This window comes from Antechinus flavipes, chromosome 5 (assembly GCF_016432865.1).
Source record: "Antechinus flavipes isolate AdamAnt ecotype Samford, QLD, Australia chromosome 5, AdamAnt_v2, whole genome shotgun sequence".
Taxonomy (NCBI): domain Eukaryota; kingdom Metazoa; phylum Chordata; class Mammalia; order Dasyuromorphia; family Dasyuridae; genus Antechinus; species Antechinus flavipes.
In genome coordinates this window covers 186,480,406-186,495,849 of record NC_067402.1, presented here as the reverse complement: position 1 = coordinate 186,495,849, position 15,444 = coordinate 186,480,406, and the positions used below count along the sequence as shown (strand labels likewise).

At 35.9% G+C, this 15,444-nt stretch overlaps 1 protein-coding gene across 1 annotated transcript in view; it reads left to right on the top strand.

Moving 5' to 3' along the window:
- ANO2 (anoctamin 2) overlaps positions 1-12,156 on the top strand; it is a 484,690-nt gene extending 472,534 nt beyond the window's left edge. Inside the window, exons 24-26 of the mRNA XM_052001239.1 lie at positions 5,786-5,891; positions 11,212-11,493; positions 11,617-12,156. Coding sequence (XP_051857199.1) covers positions 5,786-5,891; positions 11,212-11,484 — 379 coding nt within the window. The 3' untranslated portion in view covers positions 11,485-11,493; positions 11,617-12,156. The remainder of the gene's footprint in view (positions 1-5,785; positions 5,892-11,211; positions 11,494-11,616) is intronic.
- Positions 12,157-15,444: the final 3,288 nt, after the last annotated feature.

Sequence of the window (15,444 nt, the reverse complement as noted above, 5' to 3'; positions counted from 1 at the left end):
TTACATACTTTTTTACTTTAGTATACAAACTATGAAATATGGTTATTCAAATATGACTCCATCAGTACTCCCTAATTGATTCCCAGTTGGATTAGTTAACCTTTCTTTTGATTTAGAAATCTAGCTGTGCAACTTGCCTGGGAAGACAGGATCTAGAAGAATCTAAGACGCCAATCCAATCCAGGTGTTATCATATGTAAAATACTTTTGTCATGATTTGTGGCAATCAATTCAATTAAACATTTATTAAAGGGGGATGTCACTTTATCTCTCTGCATCTCATTTTCTCCTTCAGAAAAAATGGAAATTATGAGTCATTTTTTCAGTTGTCTCTGTTTGTGATGTCAATTGGGGTTTTCTTGGCAAAAATGTTTTGCCATTTCTTTCTCCAACTCATTTGATAGATGAGGAATTGAGGCAAATAGTTCTAAGTGACTTGTCTAAAGTCACACAGCTAATTTGAGAACAAATTTGGATTCATGAAGATGAGTCTTCCTAACTCCAAACCCAGTGCTCTATCTATCCATCTAGCTGCTCTGGAATAACAATATTTGTGTTAAACTTTCAGAGTTACTTGTACAGTTTGCTTTGTAAACTATCACAGAGACCAAAGGGTATAGAATGTTGTATCAGGTGCATAGAATGAAAGACAAACTGAACCCTATTTTCAGGAAGCTTCCAGATTTATAAGGGAAAGAAGATAGATGAGTTATGTATGTTTTTCTAAATCCTTTTTTTTTTCAAAATTCTATTTCCAAATACAATTTTTACAATTACAGTTGTACCTGCCCTCCTTTAGTACATCGCATATCATTACAGTCTAAGACACTAGGGAAGAATTTGAAAAAGATATTATCTGGCTTAAGAGATTCTTTAGACATATAGATTCTTAAAAGCATATAATGGATAGCTTTGGAATTAGAAAGGAACTTAAATTCCCCATTAAAAGCCCCTTATTTTATAGATAAGGAAACCAGGAATGAGAGAAATTAAATGTAAAAAATAGCTGTTCAAGGTCACAACTAATAAATGGCAGAGCCTAGGACTTCTAAGAGGTCTTTCTACCACTTATTCAATTTTAAGATTTCAGAAGACTTATGTCATTTGTGTTGGTGCTCTTTCCACAAAAACACATTGCAGTCTTTCTAACTCTTAGGTAATTTCATGAACTGCTGTGGCAAACAAACAAAAAAAAATCATCACCTGATAATCAACTTCATCATAATGAGCTTCTCGCTATGTAGCTAGACTTCTCTATCACTAGCACAATCTGTATTCACATGTTTTGCTGCTTGGTACAACTTGCTAGGGATTGAGATCCAATGGCAAAATCTTCAAGAACCCAGGCTTATTACAGTACTGCAGTGAGGCATGGAACATTTTGGCTGCTATAACCTTTAAATTTTTGTTAGTTGACCTGGTGATTCCTTCCCAACTTGGCCTAATGGAAAGAATGCTTATGAGTCAAGTCAATAACCATTTATTAAGTGAACTATTTATTAAGTGCCTACTGTTTGTCAGGCATCTCATTAAGCTCTGAAGGATATAAAGAAAATAAATTTTAAAAAACCCAAGTCTCTGCTCTTACAGATCTTATAATTTGATGGGAGTAAACAACTATGTACAAAAAGATATAGACAGAATAATTTGGAGATATACAACAGAGGAAGGCATAATCATTAGTCATGTGGACTTAAGATATCCACTTATAGATGCTTAATAATTAATTGAAGATTAGAAACTGGAAGTCAGAGGCGTGGTTAAGGCCAGATAAATAAAGAATCATCATATTTTTCTTGTGCTGCATAGTTGTAGAAGTATGTATAGAATTGCACATGTTTAACATATATATTGGATTACTTGCCATCTAAGGGAGTGGGTAGGGAGACAGGAGAAAAAAATTTGCAACAAAAGTTTTTGTAGGGGTGAATGTTGAAAACTATATATGCATATATTTTGAAAATAAAAAGCTTTCAAAATTAAAATAAATAGAATCATCACCATAGAAATGTTGATTGAATCTATAAAAGCTGGTAAGATCACCAAATGTAACACATAAAGGGAGGACTAGAGGTCCCAGGGCAAAACTTTGGGTGACAACTATGGTTAGTAGGCATGACCTGGATGAAGATCAAGCAAAGGGAACTGAATAAATGGTTCACAAATAGGAGAAACAGGAGTTATACATTTTTAGAAAAGACTATCAAGAAGAGGATTATTAACAGTGTTAAAAGGCTGCAAAAACATCAAGTATAATAAGAATTAAGAAAAGAGCATTAGATTTGGGAGCTAAAAGATCATTGGTAACTTTGGAGAGAGTGGTTTCTGTTGGCTGATAAAATAAAAAATAAGTAGACTGATTGTGATGGAATACTACTGCATTATAAGAAATGATGAACTCAGCTGGATTCTTTGAGATGATATTCTCATCCAGCCCTGGGACCAAGATCCATCTGGTCCCAGGATCTCTCTCCATTTAATAAACTAATGAATTGGTCTCTACAAAAAAAAAAAAAGAAAGAAATGATGAACTCAATGATTTTAAGAAAACATAGAAAGACTTGCACAAAATAATGAAGAGCAAAATGAGCAGAACCAAGAGAATATTATATATAGTAATAGAAATATTGTTTTAAGAATGATTTTGAGCAGATCAGTTGTTTTAACTATTATAAATACCCAAATTAACCATAAGGGACATATGAAGAAAGACACTATCTGCTCCTAAGAAAGAACTGATAAAAAAATGTATAGAATAACTTTACATATGTATATATATACTTTACACACACACAAATATACATTTATTTGTGTCTATGTGAATCAGATACAAACTTACATATATGTATATGTATATATACATACACACACACACACATATATATGTGTATATATATATGAATGTGTCTAATGATTGATTAACCATCTCTAGGATAAGGAAGAGAAGAAAAAAAGGAAAGAAAATTACACGATAATTTTGTTATATATTTGAAAAGAATAGCAAGTTGTGCATAGTAGATTTGCAGTTTCATGCATAATCATTTATTTATTGTATTATGCTATGAAAATTCTTGTTTTAGCCTATAAATTAAAAATAAAATAAAGAGAAAAAAAATTGGGGGCACCTGTTAGAGCTAGCTTCTAAAAGTTTAGGCACAAAAAGGAGGAGAAATGTAGACTGATATTTAATAACAAAGATAGACCAAATGAGAGTTTTGAGAATGAGAAACCATGGGGTGTTTATAGACAATAAGGAATCAGCCAATAGAGAGAGAAAGTTGAAGATTAATGTGAATGGGGATGCTATAGAGGCAATCTCCTGGAGATAATAAAATTGGAATGAGATGACTTGTTCATGGTAATGGGATTGCTTTACTATAGTGAGAGCCCAGTTGAGAATAATACAGATTTGTAATGGACCCATTAAGCAGAATTTTATCAGTTTTTCCAGCTTCATTGAGTAGCACATGGATAAGAGTGAGGGCAGTAGGTGCTGGGTGGAAACTGAGGCAAGTTTGTCAATAAGAAGACAAGGAACTCTAGAAAAAAAGGACGGTATAAAGTTGAACTAGTTTCACCAAAAGACCTAGATGAGACATGGAGAAGAATGTAGCCAGTGCAACCTGATGGTCTAAAAAAAAATCAAAAGGAATTTTAGAAATTATCCAATCCACTAAACATTTATTAAACACTTACTTTGTGCCAGGTACTATGTTAAGTTCTGGGGATACATTTGAACATAATAGCAATATGAAGGGACCATCTGTTTGTAGATGATGAAGTAGGATAAAGGTATGACCTGGAAAGTGAGTACTTTGGGAAACTGGAAGGTTAGAGCAGAGAGAATCAATATATATTTTGAAGTCCTCTAGTATGAGGACAGAAATTGGGGAGGAAAGAGAGCCTGTGAGACTGGTGTAAGAGCTACTAGAATCTTTACTGGGTGGTAAATATGGATTGAATGAACCTCAGAGGAAGAATGATGAAGGAATAGGGGTAAAGGGAAAATCTAAAAGTAGCAATGGGAAGCTAAGAATATTTCAACCACCCCACCATGAATCATCAAGGAGGGATATAGGTGAACCACTATAACCAGTGCTGGAAAGGGAGGCTGCATCATTAGGAGGGAATCACATCTCAGGAAGTGTAAGAAGATGGAAAGGCATGAGAAACTAAAAAGTGTGTTATTTATGAAGTAGGCATTCCAAAGAACACAGTGAAAAGGGTGGCACCAAGGGTTCAAAATCACTAGGATGGAAATAGCAGGATGGGATGGATATTTGTTAATCTCTGAGGAATGAATTCACATAAGTTTTATCATAGGGGTTTGACCTCAAAGTAGTATCCTTCCAGGACATCAGGGTATTTCCTCTTTCCTAGCAACTGCTTTCCTTTTTACCCTGCAAGGTAACTGATCCTGGAAGAGAATGTGATAGGATGTATGTACATCCTATATAATTGTTAACATTTATATTGTACTTTAAGTTTGTAAAACACTCTATAAATATTTCATTTTGTCACAACAATCCTGAGAGATAGGTGCTATTAACTCCATTTTACACGTGAAAGGTTAAGTAATTTTGCCCATCTTCATAGTCTATGAATGATTGAAGCTACATTTGAGCTCAGATATTCCTGGCTCAAAGTGCAGCACTCTATCCACACTGTCACCTAGCTGCTTTCTCTAAACTCCCAGAAAATTGAGAATAGAATGCTACCTTTTTTCATGGCAGGTTCCTCCCTCCTTACCCAGCAGAATGTGAGTCAGGGAAGTGGCATTCAAACCCTACCTCTAATTTTTAATAATTGTGTTTGACCATAAGTAAATAACAGTGTTTCTGAGATTTCTTCATCCATATGTGATAATGGTCCCTTGGAGGATATGTGAATGAAGGGTTGTAATACATGTTAGACCATGAAGTCCTTGTAATAACAATAAATGGGGATTGATGTAGTTAAGGGAAAAGCAGGGACTTACATTTAAAATAATCCCTCTAATTCCCCAATATCCTTCCATGTGGGATTGGTCAAGGATATTGCCTCAAAATGTCCTTCCCATCAAGTTTATCCTCATGATGAACCTTTGCCAGAAAGGTTCTAGGTGTTAGGTGTAGAAGTAAATTATGATGTCTGTTTATAGACTTTCTTGTTTATTGGGAAATCATGTTTTATCAAGAGCATGATTATATCTTTTTTTGTTGTTGGGTAATCCAAATGGAGCCAGTAACTTGAATTCTCTCCCATCGTGAAGTAGAGATGTCAACCATTTCTTGAAAGGAATCAAACCTATTCCTTTATCTCCATGTAGAACAAGGATCTAAGTGACTACCAAAGCTTTGTTCATGATAAAATGAGAGAAGAATCCAATCAGAAGTAAACAACATAAATGAGATTTGGCCACTTTTGGCTAGCAACCCAGTTAGACTTCTATCTCTTGATAGTCCTGGAAAAAGAGGCTTATGAGTTGAACATTTTTAGCTCTACCTGATTTCCTTCTTTCCATGCAACACACAAAAAGGAACCAGAGACTATTCTTTCTTTCTGGAATCTGACATTTCTATGACATACTGCCTGGGAGACCATGGTTATGTATAAAATAGGAATAAATATATTTCCACTACCTACTTAAATGTGAACTATTATTATTGCTCATTAAAGACAAGTGTTTCTGAAGGGCCTCACCATTATTTCTACTTAGGGGTTTTATCCAGAGAATTACTATGCTGAATATATCCTCCACCCAGTTCTTGTTCTAGCTTTAATCCTCCCCTTTCTCCTTGGACAGATTTAAGGATTACCGAGAGCCACCATGGGCCCCAAACCAATACGAATTTTCAAAACAGTACTGGTCTGTCTTGTCTGCCCGCTTGGCTTTTGTCATCATCTTCCAGGTAAGTCAGTTGGGTGGATCAAATGTAACTATGATTTCCTCCCCGTTTCTATTTTCTCTCTCCTTCTCCCCAACTCCTTCCTTCTCCCCTTCCCCTACCCCTCAAGACCCAGAATTTCACCTGAATTGAGGTTGGCCAAGTAGAAATTCAGCAGCCAATATAAAGAAAATTAGTGTTGGCTACTTCTTTTTCATATTTGTAGGAGGCTCTGGGTCACAAGTGAAAAGCCAGAGAAGATAAGGTAGTATCAGAAAAGCCTTTCTGAAGGAAATGGACTTCCCAGAAAAAGAAGGTAAAAGGCCAAGTAATTAGGCAGATGTGGCCTGGTGGGAAACTATGATTTCCCACTTAACACAAGGGAAAGCTAAAAATGGGGAGTAAGGGAAGGGAGTAGAGGAAAAAAAGATTCCCAACTTTTAACTCAGACAAATTAGCCCTCTCTCCCACTAAACTGAAAAAGAACTATGTTCCCAACTCTTTCTTCACTTTCCTCTCCATTCCTTCCTTTTGGTATTGTTTTACTCTCTGAGACATCTGGTAGGAAGGGCTGAGAAAGGCAGATTTTGGCTGAATAGCAAATCTGAGCCCTGATCCCTTATCTCTGACAATAGCTATGGCTCCAGTTTCGATGTTGAGATTTCCCTGAGCCAGAGGGCCCCAAATTCCCACTCGGATGCACAGCATCTGATAAGCAAGGAGGAGTGTGAGAGGGTAGATCCTTTTTACTTTTGGCTCCCCCAGGCTTTTGTACTCCCTGAAGACGGGTCTCTGGAGGGCTCTAAGGTATCCCACAGTGTTCCCCCTTCAATATCCCTTCATTCCAGGAGCCAGAGGAGCTAGTCTTTCACTCAAAGAAGACAATCATTCTTTCCACTAAGAGATGGTGAGATATAATTGAAAATTTGTTCAGCCCACCCTGCCCCCAAGACACTCCTAATTTTACCATGTCACATTTCTCTTATGCTACAAGCTTATTTAATAGAGTCAAAATATGAAATAATATTTCTCTAATGCAACCCCAGACTCTCAGAATCTTCAAGAAAGAATCTACTGAATTCAGAGTGTTAAGTAGAGAAAACCCTCAAGTAAAGAATTGGAAAATCCCCTCAGAGAGGTTTTCATATCTGATCCATACAGAAAATAGACTCTCTACTAAAACCTTTCCACTACTGATTTTTCAGCTTCTTATTAAAGATTTCCTGTGAAGGGGAACCCATTAAGACAGTCCATTCTTCTTTTAGACATTTCTAATTGTCAGAGTTTTTCCTTGTATCAAATCTCAATCTTCCTCTGTGTAACTTCCACCCAGTGCGCTTAGATCTACCCTGCCCTGAGGCCAGATGCAAAAAGTTTCATCCCTCTTTTCTATGGCACCCCTTCAACTATTGAATATAATAATCATGTTCTGTCCTATTCTTCAATCCCCTTCTCCTTTTCTTCTCTATGCTAAACACCTAGTCTTTGTATGGTATGATTTCCCAGTCCCTTACTATCTTAATTTATATCCTTCCCAAAATATAATTTTCAAGAATTAACACAATCCATTCTGAACAGGGTAGAGAGTAGTAGAATTGCCTGTGTTTTGGACATTATGACCACCTCTAATGAAGTTGAAATTAGTATTCAATTCTTTGGTTGCAGTATCACATTCTTGCCTTAGGTTGATCTTGTAGTCCACTAAGACCCCCATAACTTTTTTTTCCAGATTAATGATTATCTCCTCATATGTCTAATGCTGCACTTATAAAGTTTAGTTTTTGAATACAAGTATAAAATTTTATAAAGTTGGGGATAGGGGTCATATCTGTGATTTCATTGATATAGGAAACTTTGACATAAGCAAATTCCCTCTATCATGCAAATCATCACCTTCTTTGCAACTAAAAATTTTAGAGCATCATACTGGGTCATCAGCTGGTGTTAAAAGGAGCTCTTCCCAGACTGGAGACTAATAATATCTACTTCTTAGAATTTTACATTTATGTCTGTTAAATTGCACCTTTTTGATTAAATTTTACTTTATCCAAATGTGACCCATCATTTTAGTCTACTAAGAACTTTTTGGTCCCTATTCCTAATACTCTTATTAAAAGTTTTGGCTATTTTTTGAGTACTCTATCACTTGTTAACATACCATCCAAACCTTTGTCCAAATCATTGCTAAAAATGTTGAGCAACATAACAAAACCAAAGAAAGATCCCCAGAACACTCTATGAGAGACTTTCTTCCAAGTTTGATATTGATCTATTAATAGAATTTGAAGGTCCACTCAACCATGTTCAAATCTATATATAACTGTACTATCATATCACCTATATGTCCCTCACATTTTTCATAATGATAGTTTGAGATGGTTTGATGAACTCTTGGTAAGTTACATTTACTATATTTCTTTGAAATGAGATTAGTCTTACATGAGCTGTCTTGATAACATTTTCTCTTAGTGATTACCGCATTTTCTAAATGTTTTATATTCATTCTATTATTTTTAAAATAAGACAATATTTATGCTTGTCTAGTCCTCCAGAACCTCTCCAATGTCTTTCGAAGATTACTAATCATAGTTTATCAATTTAATTATATCTGCTAGATCTTTCAGAAATCTGGGACTGATGAAACAACTTGCCAGGAGCAATAATTAGTTGACCTGTTTCTATCTCTACTTGTTTCTATTGGGTGTCAATTCCCTGTTGATCATTATTATTTTGTTCTTTTTAATCTAAAGATCCTTGTTCCTGACAAGAAACACAAAAGCAAAATAAGCATTGAGTAATAATGTAATATATAATGTCACAACTCTATAGTTCTTTCTATTAGAATATGCCCTTTTAGAATAATATTCTAAACACATCCTACCAAGTCTCAGTGATACCTGTAAGGATGAATTCTAGTGTTTTTACCTATCATGTTTACCCTCTTTTGGATGAACTATACATCACTTATGTAACTCTTAAAATAACATTTTAAATACAATACATATATACATATGTAAACAAACTCTAAGTGTAGTGTAAGGCAGAACACAGTGGAACCCTTATCTCCCTCTTTCTGGATATTATATTGCTCTATATGTATCTAGGATGGCATTAGCTTTTTTAACTTTCATGTTATAACTGTTGAGTCACTTGACTCAATGATTGTTCTGTGGGTCTAGTCCTTCAACTACTTTTGGAATAACCATCATCAAATTTAAAATTTAGCAAAGCATTTTACAAAGAGCCTCGTGGAAAAAAAGAATAGACAGATGTAGGAACAAAGACAAAGAGTAAACAAGAGGAAGGAATATAAAAATAATGTTTCTGTTAACTATCAGGCCAGTAATAATATGGAAAAATAGAAATGAGATTAGTATGTTATCACCTGTTCTTGAAGAAGTACTGCTGGTTTCTAGTAAGGTCTCACAAAGCATCCTTTGAATAATGTATTCTGCAGTTTTTTGAGACTCACAATTCTATTCATTGGCCCAGTTTCTCGACTCCTTCTCCGTTTTGAAGCTTTTGATGGTTTATCTTTTTTTTTCCAGAGCATGTAATGGGTTTAGGCAGGGTGACCATTGAGACAGCCAAATAATGCCTTACAATGAATTTCTATTCCTTGATAACCATTTTTGTTATACATTTCTAAAATTAAAACAAACAAACAAAAAAACCCTTCATTCTCACTTGAAGAGGAAAGAAGGAAAGAGATGAAAAATAAGTTTTGAGTATTTCTACCTTTTTATCTTCATGCATTATTATTTTCTCCAAAACAACTTTCTTTCTTAAAGACTCTTTTTTTTTTTTTTTGGCTTTATCCACCAACAATCTTAGTTCAGTCTTAGTTTTATCATTTGTGAAGCTCTTCTTATAGGATCATTTTATTTTTGTATGTCTTCAATAACTTACCTTTGCTTCCATTCCCTGTGCCCATTTAAAAAAATCAGATTTGATCAATTCCCTTTATAGTCAAATAGATGTTTGGAATTTCTGCTTGTGACTTGACATTTCATTTCTGAGCACTCCCCAACTTTTTTAGATGATCGTACCCTCTGAAATATGAAACCATTAGATCTTTGAGTATAGGAAAAAGACTAGAACTTTAAAACTTATAGCATTTTTAAAGGTAGAAAAATGCTCTAAGAAAAAGACTCCATCAATTGCCTTTCATCACTGTTTAGCAGGAAAGACAAGACAGGGAATGCATCTTTAAAAATTATTTTTAGGAAAGAAGTTTGTTTAAAAAAAATTAGTTTGGGGAACTCCTAATGAGGAACTATCTTATCAATGCAGTTTAATATCTGCTTTGCAACTGAACAGATGTTAAATTATATGGTAAGAGTCCAAGATGTTCAAAGGTCACAAAGACAGGAGACAGTTTAACAACTGCAGAAGTGAATTATTATCATTGTTCTAAATTTGATTTTAAAAAACCATGTAAATAGAATTGATGAAAGAATCTTGGGGATGAAAGGTAGGTAGGGGATTATATTGACAGAAGAATGGGTCAGTGCTGGGTAGCTTAGTGTAAAAACAAAGGTCTTAGAATCACAAAACCTGCATTCAAATCTTTGCTTAGTTCTATGCCCACAAGTAATCCTCTTGGAGCCTCAGTTTTCTTATATGTAAAGCAGAAACAGTCATTCCTGTCCTACATATTTCAAATGATAATATTGAAGATGAAGTGAAAATACTTTGTAAATTCTATAATAATATGAGCAATAATATTATTATTAGAAAGCTTTTCCTTGTAAAGATTGGAAGAAATATGGAAGTGGAAGATTGTTCCAAGGGGCATCCTAGACAGAGATTAAGGGAGATTAATGGAAGGCCGCAAGAAGTCCAGCTTGAATAGTGTTGCTGGCACCAGGCACCATGTGGGAGATGAGAGGACATAGGGGACCACCAATAGAAGGTGATCTTCAATGGCCCTGCAAAGCCATCCAAGAGAGATGTAAGAAATAAAGCTATGCACATGCCCATGAGCAGGGACACAGAATATTTTAAAGTTGGCAGAGGCCACAAGGAAGATGTGTGAAAGAGCCAATAGAAAAGAGTCTGTAGCAATTACAAACATAGGAGCATTCGAACTGCGCTGCAAAGAAGAACGTAGCTATCTTTCTTTTATATTTATATTCATAAGAGGTATCAGAGGAAATAAATTCAGAGAGGGATTGCAGTTTGTCTGAGGTCACACAGCTGAGGGATAGCTGACCTAAGATTTAAACTCAAGTCTGCTGACACAAAGTCTAATTTGTCCTTTCTCCCACATCACTTAAAACCTTGTCAATGTTCATTTTATGCCAAGTCTGTTTTTCCCCAACTCCTTTTTTGCCTTGGGCAGAATCTTGTGATGTTCCTCAGTGTCCTTGTGGACTGGATGATCCCAGACATCCCTAAGGACATCAGTGACCAGATCAAAAAAGAGAAGAGCCTGCTGGTAGACTTCTTCCTGAAGGAGGAGCATGAGAAACTGAAGGTGATGGATTCTGTCCAGAGGAACCAGAGCAGGGAAGAGCGCAGTAGCCACAAAAGCCGAGCTGCCAGCTTCCACCACTCCAGCCGGAGTCAAAGGGGCAGTTACTCATCATCTGCCTCCCAGCACACTAATGTGTGATGCTTAGAGGTATGTGGGCAGACACCAACGTGGAGGACCCACGGCTAGAAAAATTAACTTTCATGCAGCAGAGCACACAGATTTTCCACATAGAGGATGTGTGCATCTGCCCATATTTTTCCTGTCTTATAGGATCTTGAAAGTGACAAGAAAGAGAGGAAACTTGAGAGGAAAAAGGAGAGACAAATATGCTGCTGCTTCTCAGGAACATGAAGCTTAGATTTCTTTCAGACCCTCTTGGGACGGGTACCATTTTTAAAATGATCAGTCTAACAGCAATGATCTCCCCCGCTGGGGCCCAGAGTTCTAAGATAATAGAAGCCTTCCCCCTCACTTCTCTCTCAGATACCATACCTTTTGCTTAGCTGGAGCCCAGAAGAAAATGGGACATGAAAGAAGACCAGTAAAAGCTTTATGCTACCCCTGATAACACTGCCCACTCCTCCCCCCCTTTTCTTAATCCTCACCCTAAGCCTTCACCTTTAGAAAGACACTATCTCTCCTTGTCTCCCCCTTATCCACTGCAATTGTTATGGGTCTTACTGTTACAGGTAGCCTCGACATGTGAGGTGAGAGTGCAAACCATTTAATTGAGATTATCCAAATTGTATGCTAAACCATCATTTTATTATGGTACAGGTTGAAAATAATAAAATAAAAGTCTTCATAAAAGATGTATTTATGTTTTTTCTGTACCTGTTTACTTCACATAAAAATACAGGCATCTTTCACCTAAAGTCATTAACTGATAAAACAAGAAAACACATGAAAATGAAAAAAACAATGAAAAACATGAAATAAAGCAGTTGGTAGAATGACATTCCAGTGGAGATTTACTCTTTTTCAGTATAGGATCAATGGTTTTGGAGAGATTTTGTCATAGAGCGGGCTTAGACTTAAGAGAACCCCTATGTTCATAGGATCAGATTGAGGTTTCACATAGATGAAAATTGCCTTATAATTACTACTGTCCCAAAAAGATGGGAGATCTTTGAACAGGCACTAAATAACTGCTTTGGGGAATGTTGCAGTGAAGAATCTTGTGTAGACAAGAATTCGACTAAATCATATGAAAAGTTACCTTGAGACTTAGAGATTTTGAGTTTCAAATTCCAGTTACATCATTTCTTAATAGTGTAATTGTAAACACATCAATTAATTTCTCTGATTTTTTTTCCCTTCATCCATAAAACTAAAAAAGGTAGCTAGGTGGCACAATGGATAGAGCCAGTTCTAGAAACAAGAAGACAGCCTCAATCACTTACTAGCTGTGTGACCCTAGGCAAGTCATTTAACCCTTTTTGCCTCATTTGTAAAATGAATTGTAAAATGAACTGGCAAACCTCTTCAGTATCTTTGCTAAGAAAACTCCAAATAGGATCACAAAGACTCAGACATGACTGAGCAACAACAAAACAGATAAAAACCAACCACTCCAGGTTGTTATGGTTAAAGTGTGTTGGCAGTTTTGATGTGTGATAAAATTATTGTTATTGAGAAATAACACAGGTTTGAGCAGGCAGGACATGTTGAAGAGAGAATGGAAATCTCAAAGTCTCATAATAATAAATTGAAGAGTTAGAAGGGAACTTACAAGTTAAAACCTCTTATTCTCTGACATCTTTATTTTTGGAGGTGCTCCAGCTTATGGTAGAGTGACTCCAGTCACTGTGGTAGTTTCTGGAACCCCTCAGAGAGCTACCCCACACATTTAAGGTATGTGAAGGATCTGCATTACACAAAAGACAAAAAACAAAACCATAGCGCATGCATCCAATGTGTTTGCTTTTACTAGTTCACCATAGGACACTAATCAAAGACATTTTAATGAAAAAGCATAACAGGAGAAGTAGCAATAACAGCATTTCCTCCTAAACCTGAAACATATTTTCCCCCAAATATTTATGTTTATATATCTATATCTATATCTCTCTATATATACATACACATATATATGTATACATATATGTATATATGCCTATATACAGTTGCATATATCTAGAACATTTATAATTTTAATATTTATGTTTTTAATATAAATATTCTTACTTCTTCTCTTCCCCCATGGAAACTCCTAGAAAACATACATGGAAGCTTACATATACTTAGAACATAAGTAGCCAAACTGCATTGGTGGAGTTTCCACACTGAAAGGTCTTTCACCAATGAAATCATAAATTCAGACAAGCACAAAACAAAATTAATCAAAATGCCTACTTCGAAGGGTTATTGTAATCATAGGGAAGGAAAATTTATGGTCTTATAGGTCACAGAAGAATCTTAGTGATATTGTTCTGCTTCCTTCAGGCCTATTGTTTGTCCTGGGTGTGTAGGCTCCATTGGGAATGGTCCGAGTTCTTGACTGAGAAATCTCTTCCACATAATAGTGGATGTAAATCTCTAACTTTTTTCCCCCGCTGAGGCAACTGGGTTAAGTGACTTGCCCAGGGTCATGAAGCTAGGAAGTGTTAAGTGTCTGAGATGAAATTTGAACTCAGGTCTTCCTGACTTCAGGGCTGTTAATCTATCCACTGTGCCCCCTAGCTGCCCCCACCTCTTTAACTTTTAACTCAGAGATTTAAGCTTTAATTCTTTCAACATTTAAGTACTGTTAGGAACTTTTCTTTTTTGTTGAACTTCCTTGACTCTTTTACCCCTTGGTCCCTTTTCTGCCTTCACCAGCCAAAATGAATAACTATTTCCTCTTTCACAACTAGAGGCTAATCATTTATACTTGACTTTGGGTTATAAACATATATTTAAGTCAAACCTACAAGCAGTTCTTAAACATCTACTATGAGCTATGCATTATTCTGTAGAAAGCATGGAAGATACAAAGAAACTAAAACATAGACCCTGTCCTCAAGGAGCCCACCTTATAATGAGGGAGGTTAATATGCAAACAACCAAGTCCAAACAAGATATTCACAGGATAAATCAGATATAAACACAAAGGCACTAACAGAAAAAGGGACTGGAAAAGGCTTCTTGCACAGAAGGGATTTTAGCTGAGATTTCAGAGAAACCAGTATGTGGAGTACAGAAAGGAGCGTGTTGGTGGATGGGCGATAGCCAACAAAAGCACATGGAATGAGAAGAAGATGGAAGTGAATTCATAGTCCTACAGGAAATAAATTCATAGTCAAATTCATTCTCTCCTCTAGACCTGTCCATGTAATCAAAATAATACTTTGTATTTAATTATATAGTTCATAAAACTTATGATTATGATTAACTCTTAATGTACCTTTAACTAAGTACTTGGAGTTAATTTTTTTTGTTCTTGTCTGATTATGATTTCATTGGTGAAAAACCTTTCAATGTGAAAACTCCTTCCACCAATGCAGGGTAATGACCAGTCTGTAACTTGTCATATTAAAGAGTTGTGTGAGGCACTGAGAAGTTAAAGTATTGCTCATATTAACCCAGCTACTTAATCTCCAAGAATGGGGTCCCTCCAACTTGTCTGGGGCCCTTTGATGGATGAATGCCCCCCTCAGAGTAGGCTTATTATTTCTAAGCAACTTCACAGACACATTGACTTTCCTTTCATATCCCTCCATTAATGATTACACCTTCAGTCTAGTCATTCCACTCGTTCCAAATTCACTATTATCTAGTCAATATTTCTCTACCTAATCTACAGGGATAACATTTCAAATACTTGGATGAAATTTAGGCAAACTATACCATTCCTCTAATTTAGCATTGTGGTAAATTAGTAAAACAAGGAAATGAGATGTCTGGCCTGACCTCAATGCTAGGTTTTAGTGATCACCACTTCCCTTTGGTTTCAGAAACCATGTTTTTGATAACATCTCCAAGAATTTTGCTAATAATAGAAGTCAAACTCCTTGGCCTACAGTTTACAGACTTCCCTCCCCCCTTTTTAGAAAAATCAGAACAACATGTTCCCTTTCTGTGGAACCTCTCCCATACTCCATAGTCACAATGATCACG